The 14,430-nt window shown below is 32.7% G+C and overlaps 2 protein-coding genes across 7 annotated transcripts; both read right to left on the reverse strand.

Annotated features, from left to right (window-relative positions):
• Positions 1-1,285: 1,285 nt before the first annotated feature.
• On the reverse strand, positions 1,286-3,449 carry LOC143912240 (chymotrypsin-2-like). Of its 6 annotated transcripts, none has more exons than XR_013260617.1 (6): positions 3,237-3,449; positions 2,989-3,142; positions 2,674-2,920; positions 2,378-2,524; positions 1,795-2,309; positions 1,287-1,447 (listed from the first exon to the last, which is right to left on the reverse strand). XR_013260617.1 is itself a non-coding variant. In XM_077431514.1 (5 exons), the coding sequence occupies exons 1-5, from the start codon at positions 3,289-3,291 to the stop codon at positions 2,163-2,165; spliced, it is 750 nt and encodes a 249-aa protein (XP_077287640.1). In that variant the 5' UTR covers positions 3,292-3,449; the 3' UTR covers positions 1,286-2,162. The 6 variants fall into 6 exon arrangements, 2 of the variants coding, with proteins under 2 accessions (XP_077287640.1, XP_077287638.1); XR_013260618.1 differs by having other exon boundaries at positions 1,787-2,309; XR_013260616.1 differs by having other exon boundaries at positions 1,287-1,480; positions 1,751-2,309.
• A 529-nt stretch (positions 3,450-3,978) lies between these two features.
• On the reverse strand, positions 3,979-10,209 carry LOC143912318 (sodium channel protein Nach-like). Its single transcript, XM_077431601.1, has 8 exons — positions 10,055-10,209; positions 8,311-8,425; positions 8,080-8,235; positions 6,222-6,411; positions 4,742-4,795; positions 4,570-4,663; positions 4,179-4,303; positions 3,979-4,070 (listed from the first exon to the last, which is right to left on the reverse strand). The coding sequence occupies exons 1-8, from the start codon at positions 10,207-10,209 to the stop codon at positions 3,979-3,981; spliced, it is 981 nt and encodes a 326-aa protein (XP_077287727.1).
• Between the last annotated feature and the right edge of the window lie 4,221 nt (positions 10,210-14,430).

Raw genomic sequence — 14,430 nt, forward strand, 5'->3', positions numbered from 1 at the left:
GGGTATGCGAGATGCTCAAATTGGAGATGTGTCTGGTGCTGAGATTCCAATTACTATTTATGAATTATATATGTATAATATAAAATGAAAATTAATTTTAAGTGCATATTGAATATTATATCATATAATAAAAATACCAAAGATATTATACAGTATTTGTATTAAATTTGTGAACTTGACATTATAACTACAAATGTATTGAAGTATTATATAATACCATATGTATGTTTATTAGATCTGATTTATGTGTTATGAAACTTTTTCAACTATTGTGTGTTACTATGTATGTATGTGTGTAGTGTGTAGTTAAAAACTATCTAAATATTATATTTGTGAATAGAGTTAATTATGGGAGTGAGAAGAGCTGATGATGGAGAAGAAAAAAATATTTATATCATAGTGTGTGATTTTTTTGTATATATGTACATACATACATATGTATGATACATATGTATAATATAAAAAAAATCAAGAGAGCAGAATGTATCATATCAGATGTTTATTTTATAATTGAATATTTAAAATATGGCATTTATGGAGAAAATTAATAAGTGTTAGGATCATACATATATATTATAATAAGCAAAGAAAATATAATATTATTATATATAAGAATATAAAATTCAATGTATTTTCTGAATGTATTTAATTTAACGGCTCTATCTCTATAAACCCCACTATGTGATATTAATTTATTTTTCACTCTAATCAGTGATGATTATACATAAATTTACTATATGAAAATCTATGTAAGTTTTATTTTTATATATTTAATTCTAATTTTGGAACGTACATATACTGAAAGAACCACTTTTGAATAATCTATGTATAATTCACTACTCAAATACATTCACTTCTTAGTATACTACATAAATATATGTATGCATGCATTGTTTATTAATAAGTCTATTGTTGTTAAGCACATCTTTTTGTCTATTGTCAATAAGTCATATGGACTGTTAAATGTTATGAATGTTTGAAAATATCAAGTCAAATATAAAATAATCAAAAAAATTAAATCGTTGGCCTATATTGGTACTTAATGTTCAATGTATAATAGAATAGTATGCATCAAATGGCATTGTCAAAAACATGTTTGTGATTTAAATAAACAGATCAAGCAATGAATTTTTTTATTTTTCTCTCAATTATGAATTTGTATTTAGATACTATCATACAATATATGTACATTATCACGTCAGCCATTAATTTTATAAATATATTTATTATTCAGACATTTTATAAAATATATTTACATAGAATTTTAGAAATAATAAGCGTTTTTTAGGTAAGTTTTGTTTTTTATTGTAGTGTTTATTTGTTTGTCTACTATGCAATCTGCAGTTATTAATATTAAGAACACTAAATTTGGTATGCTATCTCATGATAACATTTCGAAAGGGGTCAGAAAAGTTTGAGAGTTTTTTCTTTATTAATTAGGATGTGGCTATTTGTACATACAGTATCGACGAATTATTGGCTATTTGTACATACAGTCTCGCCGAATTATTGGCTATTTATAGTTATAAGAATTTTTGAACAGTTTTGTTGATTTTTAAAAAGTTTATACCAAACGTCACTTTCGCTGTCAAATGTTGCGCTTTTAGATTAAGTGCAACGACTGAAGGAAAAGTTTCTTAATCGACTTTAAATTTCTAATCTTATAATTTATTAATCTTAAATCCTAATTCTTATAATATTCTTATGTACTATGTACTGTATGTACAAATAGCCAATAATTCGTCGATACTGTATGTACAAATAACCACATCCTATTAATTATAGCTGAATTACTTGGCGGTGTTTTTGGTAAACTAAGGTTTAAGTTAAAGTATCATTAGATAATTATCCAAATTTGATGATACTTAATTTAAAACTGTAGATTTTCACAGCAGACAAAAAACATTCAAATTTATGTATTAGATAAGATAATAAAACAATAATTTGGGTTAAATATTATTTTTTGAATAGCACATTGATGTTGTGACTAAGAATAGTTATTACAAGGCTCAATTTTCATAATAATAATACACATTTCTAATACTAATAGAATCAGTGATTATGAAAGTGTGTTGATATATTTATGTATATATGTAGCACGAAAATGTAGTAAATAAGAACAATAGCGTAATAAAATACTTTTCAGAAGGGCCTTTAGATAGTCATATGTCAGGGGCGTGCATTGCAATCCAGGGAATATATGAAGACGTTCTTGTGAAAACATCAGGATATCCCACGGCACATGGTACTCCGAACGAAGCTATTCCAACCAGAGACGAACCAACAACCAACGGTCCACCAGAATCTCCCTTTATAAGAAATATAAATGTTACATAGCAAATTTATCATAATAAAAGTATAAATATAGAACACTTACGTGGCAAGTGCCTTGGCCGATGGCATTGAATGTGCATATTTGAGAATCGAACAATTCACGAATATTTCTATAAGCAAATTTACATGTAGTTATATTCAGCACAGTGAGGTTTATAGTCTGTAACTTTGTCACCGAATCACCTTCGCTCTGAGTGAATAATAACATTATTTTAGTATTGTTGGTGTAAAAAATTTGTAATTGAAATTTTATAATTGTTGATTTAAATTTTTTAAGTATAGTAAATTAATGCTAGTTATAGCTAAGTCGTATAAAATATAAATTGAGATGAAACTTACAGTGGTGGCACCATAGCCGGTGAAAGTGAGTGTTTCGCCACCTTTCACATAGCGTTGAATGAAATTTACGCGGTTGATTGTATTAGAGAATTTAATTTTTTTAGCTGTGAAAATAATTGCTAGGTCATGTTCTTTAGACGTGGCGTTGTAGTCTTTATGAAATATAATTTTCGAAACATTGTATCTGTCACCGCCTTCCGTCAAATCGACTGTACCAACAACGGCAACAATATCTTGCAGTTTAGCACTAAAAATGAACATATTGTAAATTTAGTTGAAAGAACAGTTGATTTAACCGAAATTTTCTACACTTACTCAACAAAACAATGTGCTGCTGAAATTATATTCCTGTTGGAGATGATAGCTCCTCCGCAGACATGGTTTCCTAACAGCGCACCCTGGAATGAGACTGCATATGGGGCACTATTTGTAGCAGCATCACTTCCACCGACGATTCTCTGATTAGCTTCTTCAAAAATGCAACATCATCTTTTGAGAAACATTAGCTATTTTAATATTCTATAATAAAAATTCACCAAAAACAAATTGGATAATATATTTACCGTTCACTTGAATGAAATAGAGCAGAATACAAATAATGACTATTTTTTGTTTCATATTGACCGTGATTTAAATTGGATATATTCAGATCGATTGTCGACGAAACTGTAATGTATTTCAGGCAAGACGATGATAATATTGTCGGCGAATCATATCAACAGAGTATTATTAATCATGGGAGTATGTCTTTATCTGATCGACAATTTTTTTACATTACTTTCATTTATCATTTAATTGTTTCAATCGATTTAACATTACTTTTATATATTTTTTTACATGTTTTGATGATTAAAAAAAGATGTTTATATGATGAAGATAAAATATCAAATAGATGTACAAAGATTTGATGTCGGTAAGCAAAATTTTATTAAATGTTTAAATATTACATGACTTAACTACGCCACTGTTCATCACTAATCACCATTAATCACATTTCCATTCATATCTATCACATATTGATAAACCTTTAAATGCAATGTAAACTTGCAAATAATTTTTATTGTTATTGGGATTATTCATTACACACAAACATAAACGTTACAGTATAAATATAGAATGAATATGATTTAAAATACCTTCAAAGATATCAAAGAACTCATAGCAATGAAGTCATTCTGCTCCAAACCTAGTTCTTATCGTACTTTGTCATATTATTATATAAATCTTTTACACATTCCTGGTATTTATATGCTACTAATCTGTTCAAAATTGATAAATAAAATACTAAAATTACATTTTCACTGCTTAATATTTTCTTATAAACAATAAATAAAACACTTCGAGTCCACTAAGAATGGATGCACCAAAAAATACCCCCGCCGTTCCGCCGACAAAAACTACAACACAACAAGAAATAATCTTATCTTATCGGGAGTTCATAAATGCACTGGATTTTTGACTTATATATTTACGTATATACATATGTATGATATCAAATATCTCACCTACGTAATCTAACGACGATCTGACGACAAGTCTTCTGACTCTTGTAGACGGCAAACATTCCATATAAATTGAAATTATACTACCACGTTCGATCAATTCATCAGTTAAAAGACCAGTATTAGGACTTGATTTATCAAATAAAAAAATGAAATTATAGTCTTTCATTTCAATTTTCGTATGTACATTGATTTATGTATATTCGCATGTTTAACTGTTCGTTTATTTAAATTTCTTATACACAAATAAAATAAATTTTGTTATATCTAAATCACTAATTGTTTGAGAAGCTTTATAATATTAAAACAATTCAAAAGGTTAATATAAAATTTGAAAATCCAAGCAATTTATAATATATACACATGTATCTAAAGATATATCTTTGATATGTACCTATTTTTGATCAAGTTAGTATAATATTTGGGTTCATCACAAGATGGTAGGCAACCACAATCGGCATCAAAATCATCTGCTTCAATATGTTCTTCTGCAAGGTTAAGAAAATTAGTAATGATAAGAAGCGGAAATTGGAACATGTGATGTTGAAGTGTAGATTTAATCTTACCGATTAATTTTGTGAGGCAAATGAGACCATTTATGTCACACATTGGTTCATTATCTAAAAATTAAGAAATAAAATAAGAATTGTACCGGTAAAGGTCTGTTCATACCTAGTCGGCACGTACCGACTTCAGCAGGTATCCGGCCGTACGAAAAGTATTGGCACATTTTGTATGGGTATGTTCATATCAACCGTCACGTTTACGCCACGTCAGGCTTACAGCAGTACCCGACATTTCCTGTTCATACCTTACAGCAACATCCGTCAACGTATCGTATCCGTCTTTTTGGCCATCGTGGAGATATACACGCGAATTACGTGCCATGAATCTGCCGCTTTGCTGTTTTGGACCAATTATCGATAGTGACAGTTGACAGCGGTTCAATCTTTCGACATGGTTTTGGCGCTGACAATGACTTTTTGACAATGCTTCCTTAAATTTTGTAGATTTTTTGGTGATTTGTGTTTTTATTTTATCCAGTATTGTTTCAAATTGGTATCGGTTCATACGGAAATATTTAAAAAAATTTTGTCCATCATCCTTCGGTTTTTCTATTTTTTAACATGGGATGCACATCAAAACGCCTCCGTGCTTATTTATTGCCTTCTTGAGCGTCTTCTTCCAACAACAACGCGATTATACATACTTTTTCGTTCGATAAACGCCGAAACATTTTTGCTGACTTGTATTCTGACGCGTAGCTACGAATGCACGTGTATGCATTCATATTGTAAGTACTCGACAATACGACGTAAGCAATATTGCGCCGTATCGTCATGGTATGTAATGTATAAATAAGCCGATTTTGCCTTGCACTCGGCCAAAGTGCTGTGAACGTGACGTGACCGCGACGTGTAGGTAGATATGAATAGAAATGTAATAGAATGACATATTTGAAACGGAGTCGTGCAGTGCTGAAGCCGTGCAGTGCTGTTAAGTATGAACAGACCTTAAATCTTCATTCCTAATCTGAGTATTTTAAGAATGAAGAAAATTATATAAGCCTTCTGCGCATGCGTGTGCACTTATAATCCGATTATAATTTCTTACATTTAATGTATGCTAGACTTGTTTAATCAATCGTTCATTATACATGTAATTAACGTTATCATTTAGCCAGTTCGCGGCTTGTACTTGTATGTTGGTATTATACGTTGTATATGATAATAATTTTCTAGCAATTAATAATATTAACTCAGTTGGATTATATTTTTTACTCTACGCCACTTTACGATTTCGAACTAAATTTTAAAAGGTTTAAAACAAAATTTTAACAGTTAACACGCTGGCAATGACAGTTCACGCGCATGCGCAGAAGGCTTTGCGCCTGTCGCAGATATAGTACCTACAAATAGCTACATCCAATTATATATCAAGACTTAAGGTTTAAAATTTCAGAATAGCTTTTTTAAATAGGCATATGTATTATTTTAAACTGTTAAAATAACCTATCCTTGTATTATTTAAAACTGTTATAATAACCTATCCTTGGTAGCATGTGATGGGTACAGTTACAAGTAGCCAGTTGTCTGCGTGCTCTGCACTGCACAATGCACACGGAGTAACTATACCGAGGATACATTTTAATAGTGGCTTCTTCGTGAGCGAAAAGACATCCTCGAATACGAGCTGGCACTTGATATACCATAGCTTCGTTCTTAGTCTCTTCAACCTGTTTACATACACATGTTTCTTTTGATGCACTTCAATATATTGTATTGATCAGTCTGAATAGGAAAACCTTAAGTCTCAGTTCAAATTCTGAACCGAAGCGTATGTAACCCTCGTTTCCATTGATCACTTGTTTGTCGAAATTACTGAAGGTTATATCATCTGGAGAATGAATGTCAATCTGGAATAATTACATATAATACCTATTACATTATGGAATGGTATAGTATTATTCTCAAATGTTGTAGTTTTTAAAAAAAATTCCTTTTCACCGTAGTATTTTGATTATTTCAAATAATTTCTAATAGGTTTTTGAGCACTTTTTCTCATTATGCTGTACATTAACATTAGAATAATATTATAATATCATATATAATATCGCTATTCTGTCTGTGTGTGTATCTGAGATAAAGCTCCCCGTATTATACTAGTTGTTTCGATTCGACATACATATTATATGTACGTCACAGCTAAAACACTGCTAACAAATTGTACGAATATAATAACGAAATAAAAATCTTCTATATATACTGTTTGCTATCAATGTTTCCAAGTCTCTGAGCATTTAGGCAAGTCTCTGAGCATTTAGGCAAGTCTCTGAGCATTTATGTAGGCCACGTATTGAAAATTTATTTAATCAATTACATAATTAATTCATTCATTTTTCTATTGGTGTTTTATATTGTTTATATGTAGGTAGGTGGGTAGTTTTTACAATTATCTTAATATTAAACAATTAAATATAAATATTAAATTAAATGTATTTGAAAAAAATGCGACCGCGTGCGGATCGAACATAGGACCGACTCATTTATATTTTTTTATTATTTAATAACTTAATATGCCATAACTAGAGACACGTATTTTGGGCATTTTGCCATAAATGCTAAATAGATGCTAGAATTTGGAATATATGCTAAATTCGTAAAATATGGGAATAGATGCTAAAATAACAAACAAAAGTGAAATTTGCATAATATTTATAAAATTAATAGACAATTTAGAAGGGTCTTCCTATCCCTTTGCCCATTAAGTAAAAAAGTTTGCCCATTTATTATGTGAAGAAATCGAGGGGATAAAACAGAGCTTGCAGTATACCATAGACGGTGTTTTTCCTATCGAAACTAAGCAACTGCTTTTGTCTACTACTGTAAACGAAAGAAGACAGCTGGAGCTGTGTATCCAAAAGGCTGCTTAAAAAAGCGTCTTAAAACTAGAATCGCATTCAAGACTAAATGAGACAAATCTATTCCTCCAAACATTGAGTAAACTATTCTATCCATCTATGGCAGGTACAAAATATTATATTAATGTTAAAACAGTTTTGTTTTTTAGAAACCTGCCATTGTTTAATGTATTAACAGAGGCTCAATGTTTGGAAGGATATCAGCACTTTTTTAGAAAATTAATAGAGAATATAAAAAGTGAATGCACGCCGGATATATTGCTATTATTGACGGCAACAAAAATTAAATATGAAGAGTTTGGTTGTGCAGCTCTAAAATCTAAACACTAGTACATACTTAATACGATGATTACTAACAATAATAAAATAAAATTCTAAAATAGAAAATGATCAGTAGATCCATAGCTATTAAAATATATATTAAATGCATTATGAACATAATTTAGTAATAATAAAAAGCATTTAAAAATCAAAAAAAATTACCTTGATCGTTTCCATGGCTGCAAATTTCAAATAACCAGGACCTGTGAGACGATTGGACATATGCATTCTTTTGCTGCCAAAATGTGCTGAGTTAAATACAAAACATTCCCCGTATTCTGTCGCCATTGAGTTAAATTTCTCACAGCAATCGAATTCCTGAAAGTAAACGGTCAAATGAATGTCAATTTGATGCTTCAGATGTACATTGTTAATGTATTGAATTTGTCTCACCTGTCCACTCCAAGAACATCTAGCTAGGGTTTCGTTACACGGAGAACGATACTTGTTTATCAGAGCTAAAAAGTTTTCAGGACAGTCTCCGATTTCACCGCAGGACGAGCAGCTTCTGCAATAGTGTTGGCTATCCAGAAATATTATCTCTTTGTGGAATGTGGTCAGTTTTATTGGAACGTCGTTCCTGAAATGGAACTCTCTTTATTTTTCTCTTAGTGAATTATACATACATAGACATATTATATTAAATCACAAATCATACAATTAAGTTAATTACAGATCTAAATATACAAATGTCGATATTAACACATGTTTAATGTTCATGTATTTGATGTAAAATAATTGATTGAATTGTAACTTTTTCGACATGTTGGAAATGAAAAGTGTTTCAATAATTACTTTATCTACATATGTACGTAGTAACAATAGATGAAGTTTTGTGATCATTCAAAAATTCGAACTCGAGATTTTAACTGATTTGAACTCAGAACCGATCACTGATCACGTTTTCGTGTGTGTTGTGTCTGTGTATTTTGGGGATTTTTTGAACACCATTAGTCCTATAGAACTGAAACTTAGTATCGGTTTCTGAAATGCCAATCGATACGATGTAAATTTTTTTAAATTTTTAAATTGACCGGATATGGGTCCCCGTATAGGTGTCTTCTTTTTTATTTTTTTTTTGTCAACTTTTTGAATGCAATTATCTCCCAAACCCTACCCAAATCCGACTGAAAGTTTTTTACATGTAATAGAAATTATAAATTTTATACCCTAATATTTTTACCTGAACCGGAAGTAGTACTTTTACTCTAGAGAATCAAGGCTTTTTATGTTTTTCCTCACAAACCTTTTGTTGTGGCCACGATTCTTTCCACACCCCTGAACGTATCAATCTAAAAATTTAAATTTGTATTCTTTATTTACTAAATTACAGATGATAAGGTTTTGGCCAGAATTCGTAAACTGGAAGTAGTACTTTTTTTTAAAACAATATTTTATTTTGACCTTTTAAATTATTTTTATTTTCTGGATATTTAATGTGTATAATAATTATAGTGATTTTAAGTAACAAAATATTTTGAACAAAATCCGACATCTGGAAGTAGAACTTTGGTCGTGTGTAGATTTCCCTACATTTGTGCTCAATTTGTATCGAAAATGCTCACATAACCGGCATATGTGTGAACGTGTATGTATGTTTAATTATCAAATTTTGTTTTGTGAACTTCTTATATTCCTCAAATACATACATAGATAAAGTCATGGGTTGGTCACAGCCGAATAATTTTTATTTTAATTGTGTTTTACATAGACTTAGTTTTCAAATTGATTCAAACACATGATTTCAACAAACAGATATTCGTATTTATATGTATGTATATAATTAAATTAACCTTTTTAGGTTTTGATTATATGTATTATATGTTGATTATCTGTATTATATGCTTAACTTTTGGACTGTGGTAATATGTGAATGCTGGTATGAACAAACATAGATAAAATTAATTGATTCGAGAGATTCCTCGTATCAATAAGGCTTATAGTATTTGCATAGTGTGTGCTCGGAAAACGAATGATTTGAAAAGGACGAAAGGAGTGAGATGGAAGGAGAAAAAGGGATGAACGTTAGATGGAGCACATTGGGGGGGGGGGGGGACTTCAATTAGTGGAAGCGGTTGGAAAAGTCAACACCGCCGCACAGTCGACACTATGTTATGTGTGCAAACATTGAACCGACTCGTCGTAATAATCCAGGAGTTTGTAGTTATCGGCGGCCTCGCAGATTGTTATTGCTGGGAAGTCGGTGTTCCAGTGTAAATAAGTCGTCTCTGGCACGAAGGATATCACGTTGTTCTGGAAGAGATCTGAAGCCTGGTGCAGGATGTATAGCATGCCGAAAGCCGAGAAGCTCACGAAAATCAGCCACAACGTCCTTAAAATCGATCACGTTAAAAATCAGGAGTTTTATCCAGAATATGATAGTAATGCGTAATTCAAACTAGAAATTTGAATGAGGTTGGGCTAATTTTGAACGAATTCGTACCTTTTGAAGTACGAGATGGGGTGAGAGGATACGACGTTCCTCACACCGTGCAAGCTGCTGTTGTCGCCGAAGTAATTTATTCTGTTCACGATCCGGTTTAGAAAATTGTTGTTTGATCCCTGTGCTGGTGCAATTTGCATCTGATTGCAGTTCATCGTGTGCAATCAGCCGAGTGTTGCAAAAAAATCGATGCACTGCGACACGAAAATTAGCGTTAAAAGCTGTAGGAATACATATTATGGATATGTGGCAGTGCTTAAAATTCACGGTGACATTACAAAAGCATTTTCAATTTACAAAGTCTGCAAATGGGTTAATGACGTTGGAAGATACGACATAATGGTGGAAGTGTGCTTATTTATCGAACATGTATGTATGTATGTAGTTGTAACATAAAAGTAATTGGTTTGTCACTTGAGAAACCGATTTCGAGTATATACGAAGACAACCAGATCCTACATACATTAGGTTATTCCAATTTTGTATCGTTGCTTGGACGGATGATAGTTGGAAAACATTCCATCCCTAAAGTTTATAGTAATGTGGCCGAAATGCTAGGCGTTGCTTGGGAAAAAAACGAAAATCTTGTGCAATCTCTGGTGATCCCCATTCCATTGTATGCAGTCGAGACATGGTCGCAAATAAGAAGAGAGAAAGGTACATATATGTATGATGCCTTCGAAATGTGGTGCTGGAAGTGTTTATTACGCATTCCATGGACCACAATATACAAGAACATCTCCATCTTCAAAGAGCTGGCAGTTTCAGAGAGACTCCACAACACGTAAAAAAATGTATAAGCTATATATTATACTATACTATACTCTACATCCTTCCTGGCTATATTTCCAGGAAGGATGTAGAGTCTAGAGAAGCTGGTAGACAGTAGGGAAGGTGAGCGAGAGGAAGGCCTCCCAAGATTGTCACATCCAATAAAAAAAACTGACGGAATCGTACCTAGTATCGTGTCAACCCAGTTGACACGATACGAGTGCACTCAAACTGAGTAAACTAATTTGATCACTCGAACGATACTTGTATGCTACTTGGACGTTGCCACGTTACTAGTAACGTCCCAACGAATCGGTTTGGGTTTACTCGGATCGAGTCAACCCGTTATAAACGCTGCTTTCCATTTGGCACAAGACCAGGAGTAGGAGAGGTGAATCATTCACCAGATCACAGATGATAGAAATGACCATGACACTCAGAATTGAGCAAACGATGAAAAAGAAGAGGCTTAGGGCGAAAACAAACTGAGTGGTACGAGGTATAGGTTTTTTATAATACTTTTAAACATGTGATAAAAACGGAGCACCCCTAGGCCATGTAGGTGGTAAACATTCCCAAAAATTACCCCATGGAGTGTTTTCAGTGATATTTTATCCTTTCTTGACAGTGATCGATAACGGCGCATCCCATATTTGAATAAATGTAGGAGAAACATAATTATGCACTCTGCACGTGTAACTAAGCCTGAATTCGTTTTGGGGAACACCTACTGTCACAGCGTGCAGCCAAGGACGTGACGTTCCGAACTATTCAGTGTGTTTTCACCCTTAGGCAGATGAAATTCGGAAAAAAAGATTTTTTCATAACCCCTTTTAAAAACTGTTTACTGGCATGATTATTTGTACCATGATATATGTAACATTTATTTTTTTGTTCTAAATTGATTTGCATAGCAACAAATAATACATGTACATTAGATTAGTACTAACATTTAGAAAATAAACATACGAACTAATATAATTAATTATACAATAAACAAATGGAATTATGTTTTAATGTTTCTTTCTATTGAAAGGTGTTGAAATAAAACGAAAAAGTATTGCAAGTCAGTCAGAGGGTGTTAATCCAACTCTCTCATATGACAGGACTATGAATCGACCCTGTAATTTTTGTACCATTCTCTATAATACCGTCATTCTATGTAGTATTACCCTAGTCAACAAAACGGACGAATATCCCTCGAATACTTTTGTACAATAGTGACGTGTACCACTTACCCAACAAATATAATAAATCTGTGTGTTGGTTCGGGGAAAGTGTGAGTGGGTAGGGATTAAGTGGGATTCAGCACTGAAGAATGACAGCGACATTTACAGGAAAACATGTACACAATGGACAACTTTTCTCGAGCGCAATTGCCGAACGCTGAACCATGAAAGGAAACTTTCCCCCGAGCACGAAAGGGTGGCGAGATATGCTATCAATCTTAATCCAGGAGAGGTCCCGAGCCCGCTTCTTCCAGAATGGTACAACGGGACAACGAGGAACTTTAATTAATTACATGCGGCCTGGGAGACAAACAAGCCGCAACAATTCACAAAGGCGCACGCGAAAACCTAGATATGTGCCACATATGTACCGAGTACGAAGCCAGAGGAAATGAACTTCCGGGAAAGCGGACGTCAAAGTTCAAGCTTAAGCCTCACTCGGAAAAAGCGATCCACGACTTGGAACTATGAAAACTTTCACAGCCATTTTCCGTTCAAACGACGCACTATTCTAAGGATTTGACTCAACAGGGCCAAGGATTCTCCCCAGAAAGATAATGAGATAATAGCCAGTATCTACATACACACATACATGTATTAGGAAAGCTTATCTTACATTTTGGAATGTATTATGGAATCATATTACAAATGGATCACTTCAAATCTATCTGGGCCAATAAAGTATATACATAACAGTTGGGCTGAAAAGTTCGTAGGCTAGCATAGAAAAAATCTTTTTTTTTGTTAGAATTTGTTTTTATTATTCAATATAGTTGCCTTCGAGGGCGATACAACGATTATAGCTGTCATACAATTTTTCGATACCATTTTTATAGTACGATTTGTCTTTAGCCTCAAAACAGGCTTCAGTTTCGGCGATTACCTCTTCATCGGCGCAAAATTTCTGTCCAGCGAGCATCCTCTTGAGGTCTGAGAACAGGAAAAAGTCACTGGGGGCCAGATCTGGAGAATACGGTGGATGCAGAAGCAATTCGAAGCCCAATTCATGCAATTTTGCCATCGTTTTCATTGATTTGTGACACGGTGCATTGTCTTGATGAAACAGCACTTTCTTCTTCTTCAAATGGGGCCGTTTTTCCGCGATTTCGTCCTTCAAACGCTCCAATAACGCTACGTAATAGTCGCTGTTTATGGTTTTTCCCTTTTTAAGATAGTCGATGAATATTACGTATGTATGTACATATACATATGTATATGTACATACATATGCCTTTGTACCGGTTGACGGACTGTTGACAGAATTGACACTAGACCGACGAAAGTTTGCCCAAACGGATACTTGGCCGAACGGAAATTAGGCTGAAAGACATTTGGCCGAATTAAATTTTGCTTAAATTTATTGCTTAAATTTATCAAAAATATCAAAGTCAAAGTGATTTCTGAATAATGTACCAATTTTCTGTGATTTTTGAACAATATCGATATACAATTATTATTTTACATCGTTTTATACTAAAAAAATGCTTTTTTTTCAAAATCGATAAAAATATAAAACGATTAGAAAATAATATTCGTATTTAGTAAATAGCGCACGATTAAAACGATTTTTAACCCTTTGCCCGTGGATGACTCCCATAGGAGTCATGTGTAAAATGCCAGTACCGAGAATGGCCGTAACTCACTGTAATTCACTATTCAAAACGAGTTTGAATTTTTGCATGATCACAAAACTTCATTTATTGTTACTACGTATGTACATAGATAAAGTAAAAATACTTCAGGTGTTAATTGACATATTTGTTCTCTTGGATAAATTTTACAATATATATTTATGGTCGAAAACCAGATTTACATATTCACTAAAAAATACTGTAAAAGTTGCCGCAGGAAAAGGACTATGGCACTTAATGAACTGGCTTCTAATTAAACTTATAATTAAAATAATAATCTTTGATAAAAAAAATTCTTTCAATTTAATTTTTAATTTTTTTTCGTCGTCATCAATAGTCACCGGAGCCTGAGAGGGCCGTGTATTGTTCAAAGGTTGTAAATGCATTGTTAATGGTTTGGCGAACAATGGATAGCACTGTGACTAACCTACCTCTAGTC

The sequence above is a fragment of the Arctopsyche grandis genome, chromosome 5, assembly GCF_051622035.1.
Source record: "Arctopsyche grandis isolate Sample6627 chromosome 5, ASM5162203v2, whole genome shotgun sequence".
Lineage (NCBI taxonomy): Eukaryota > Metazoa > Arthropoda > Insecta > Trichoptera > Hydropsychidae > Arctopsyche > Arctopsyche grandis.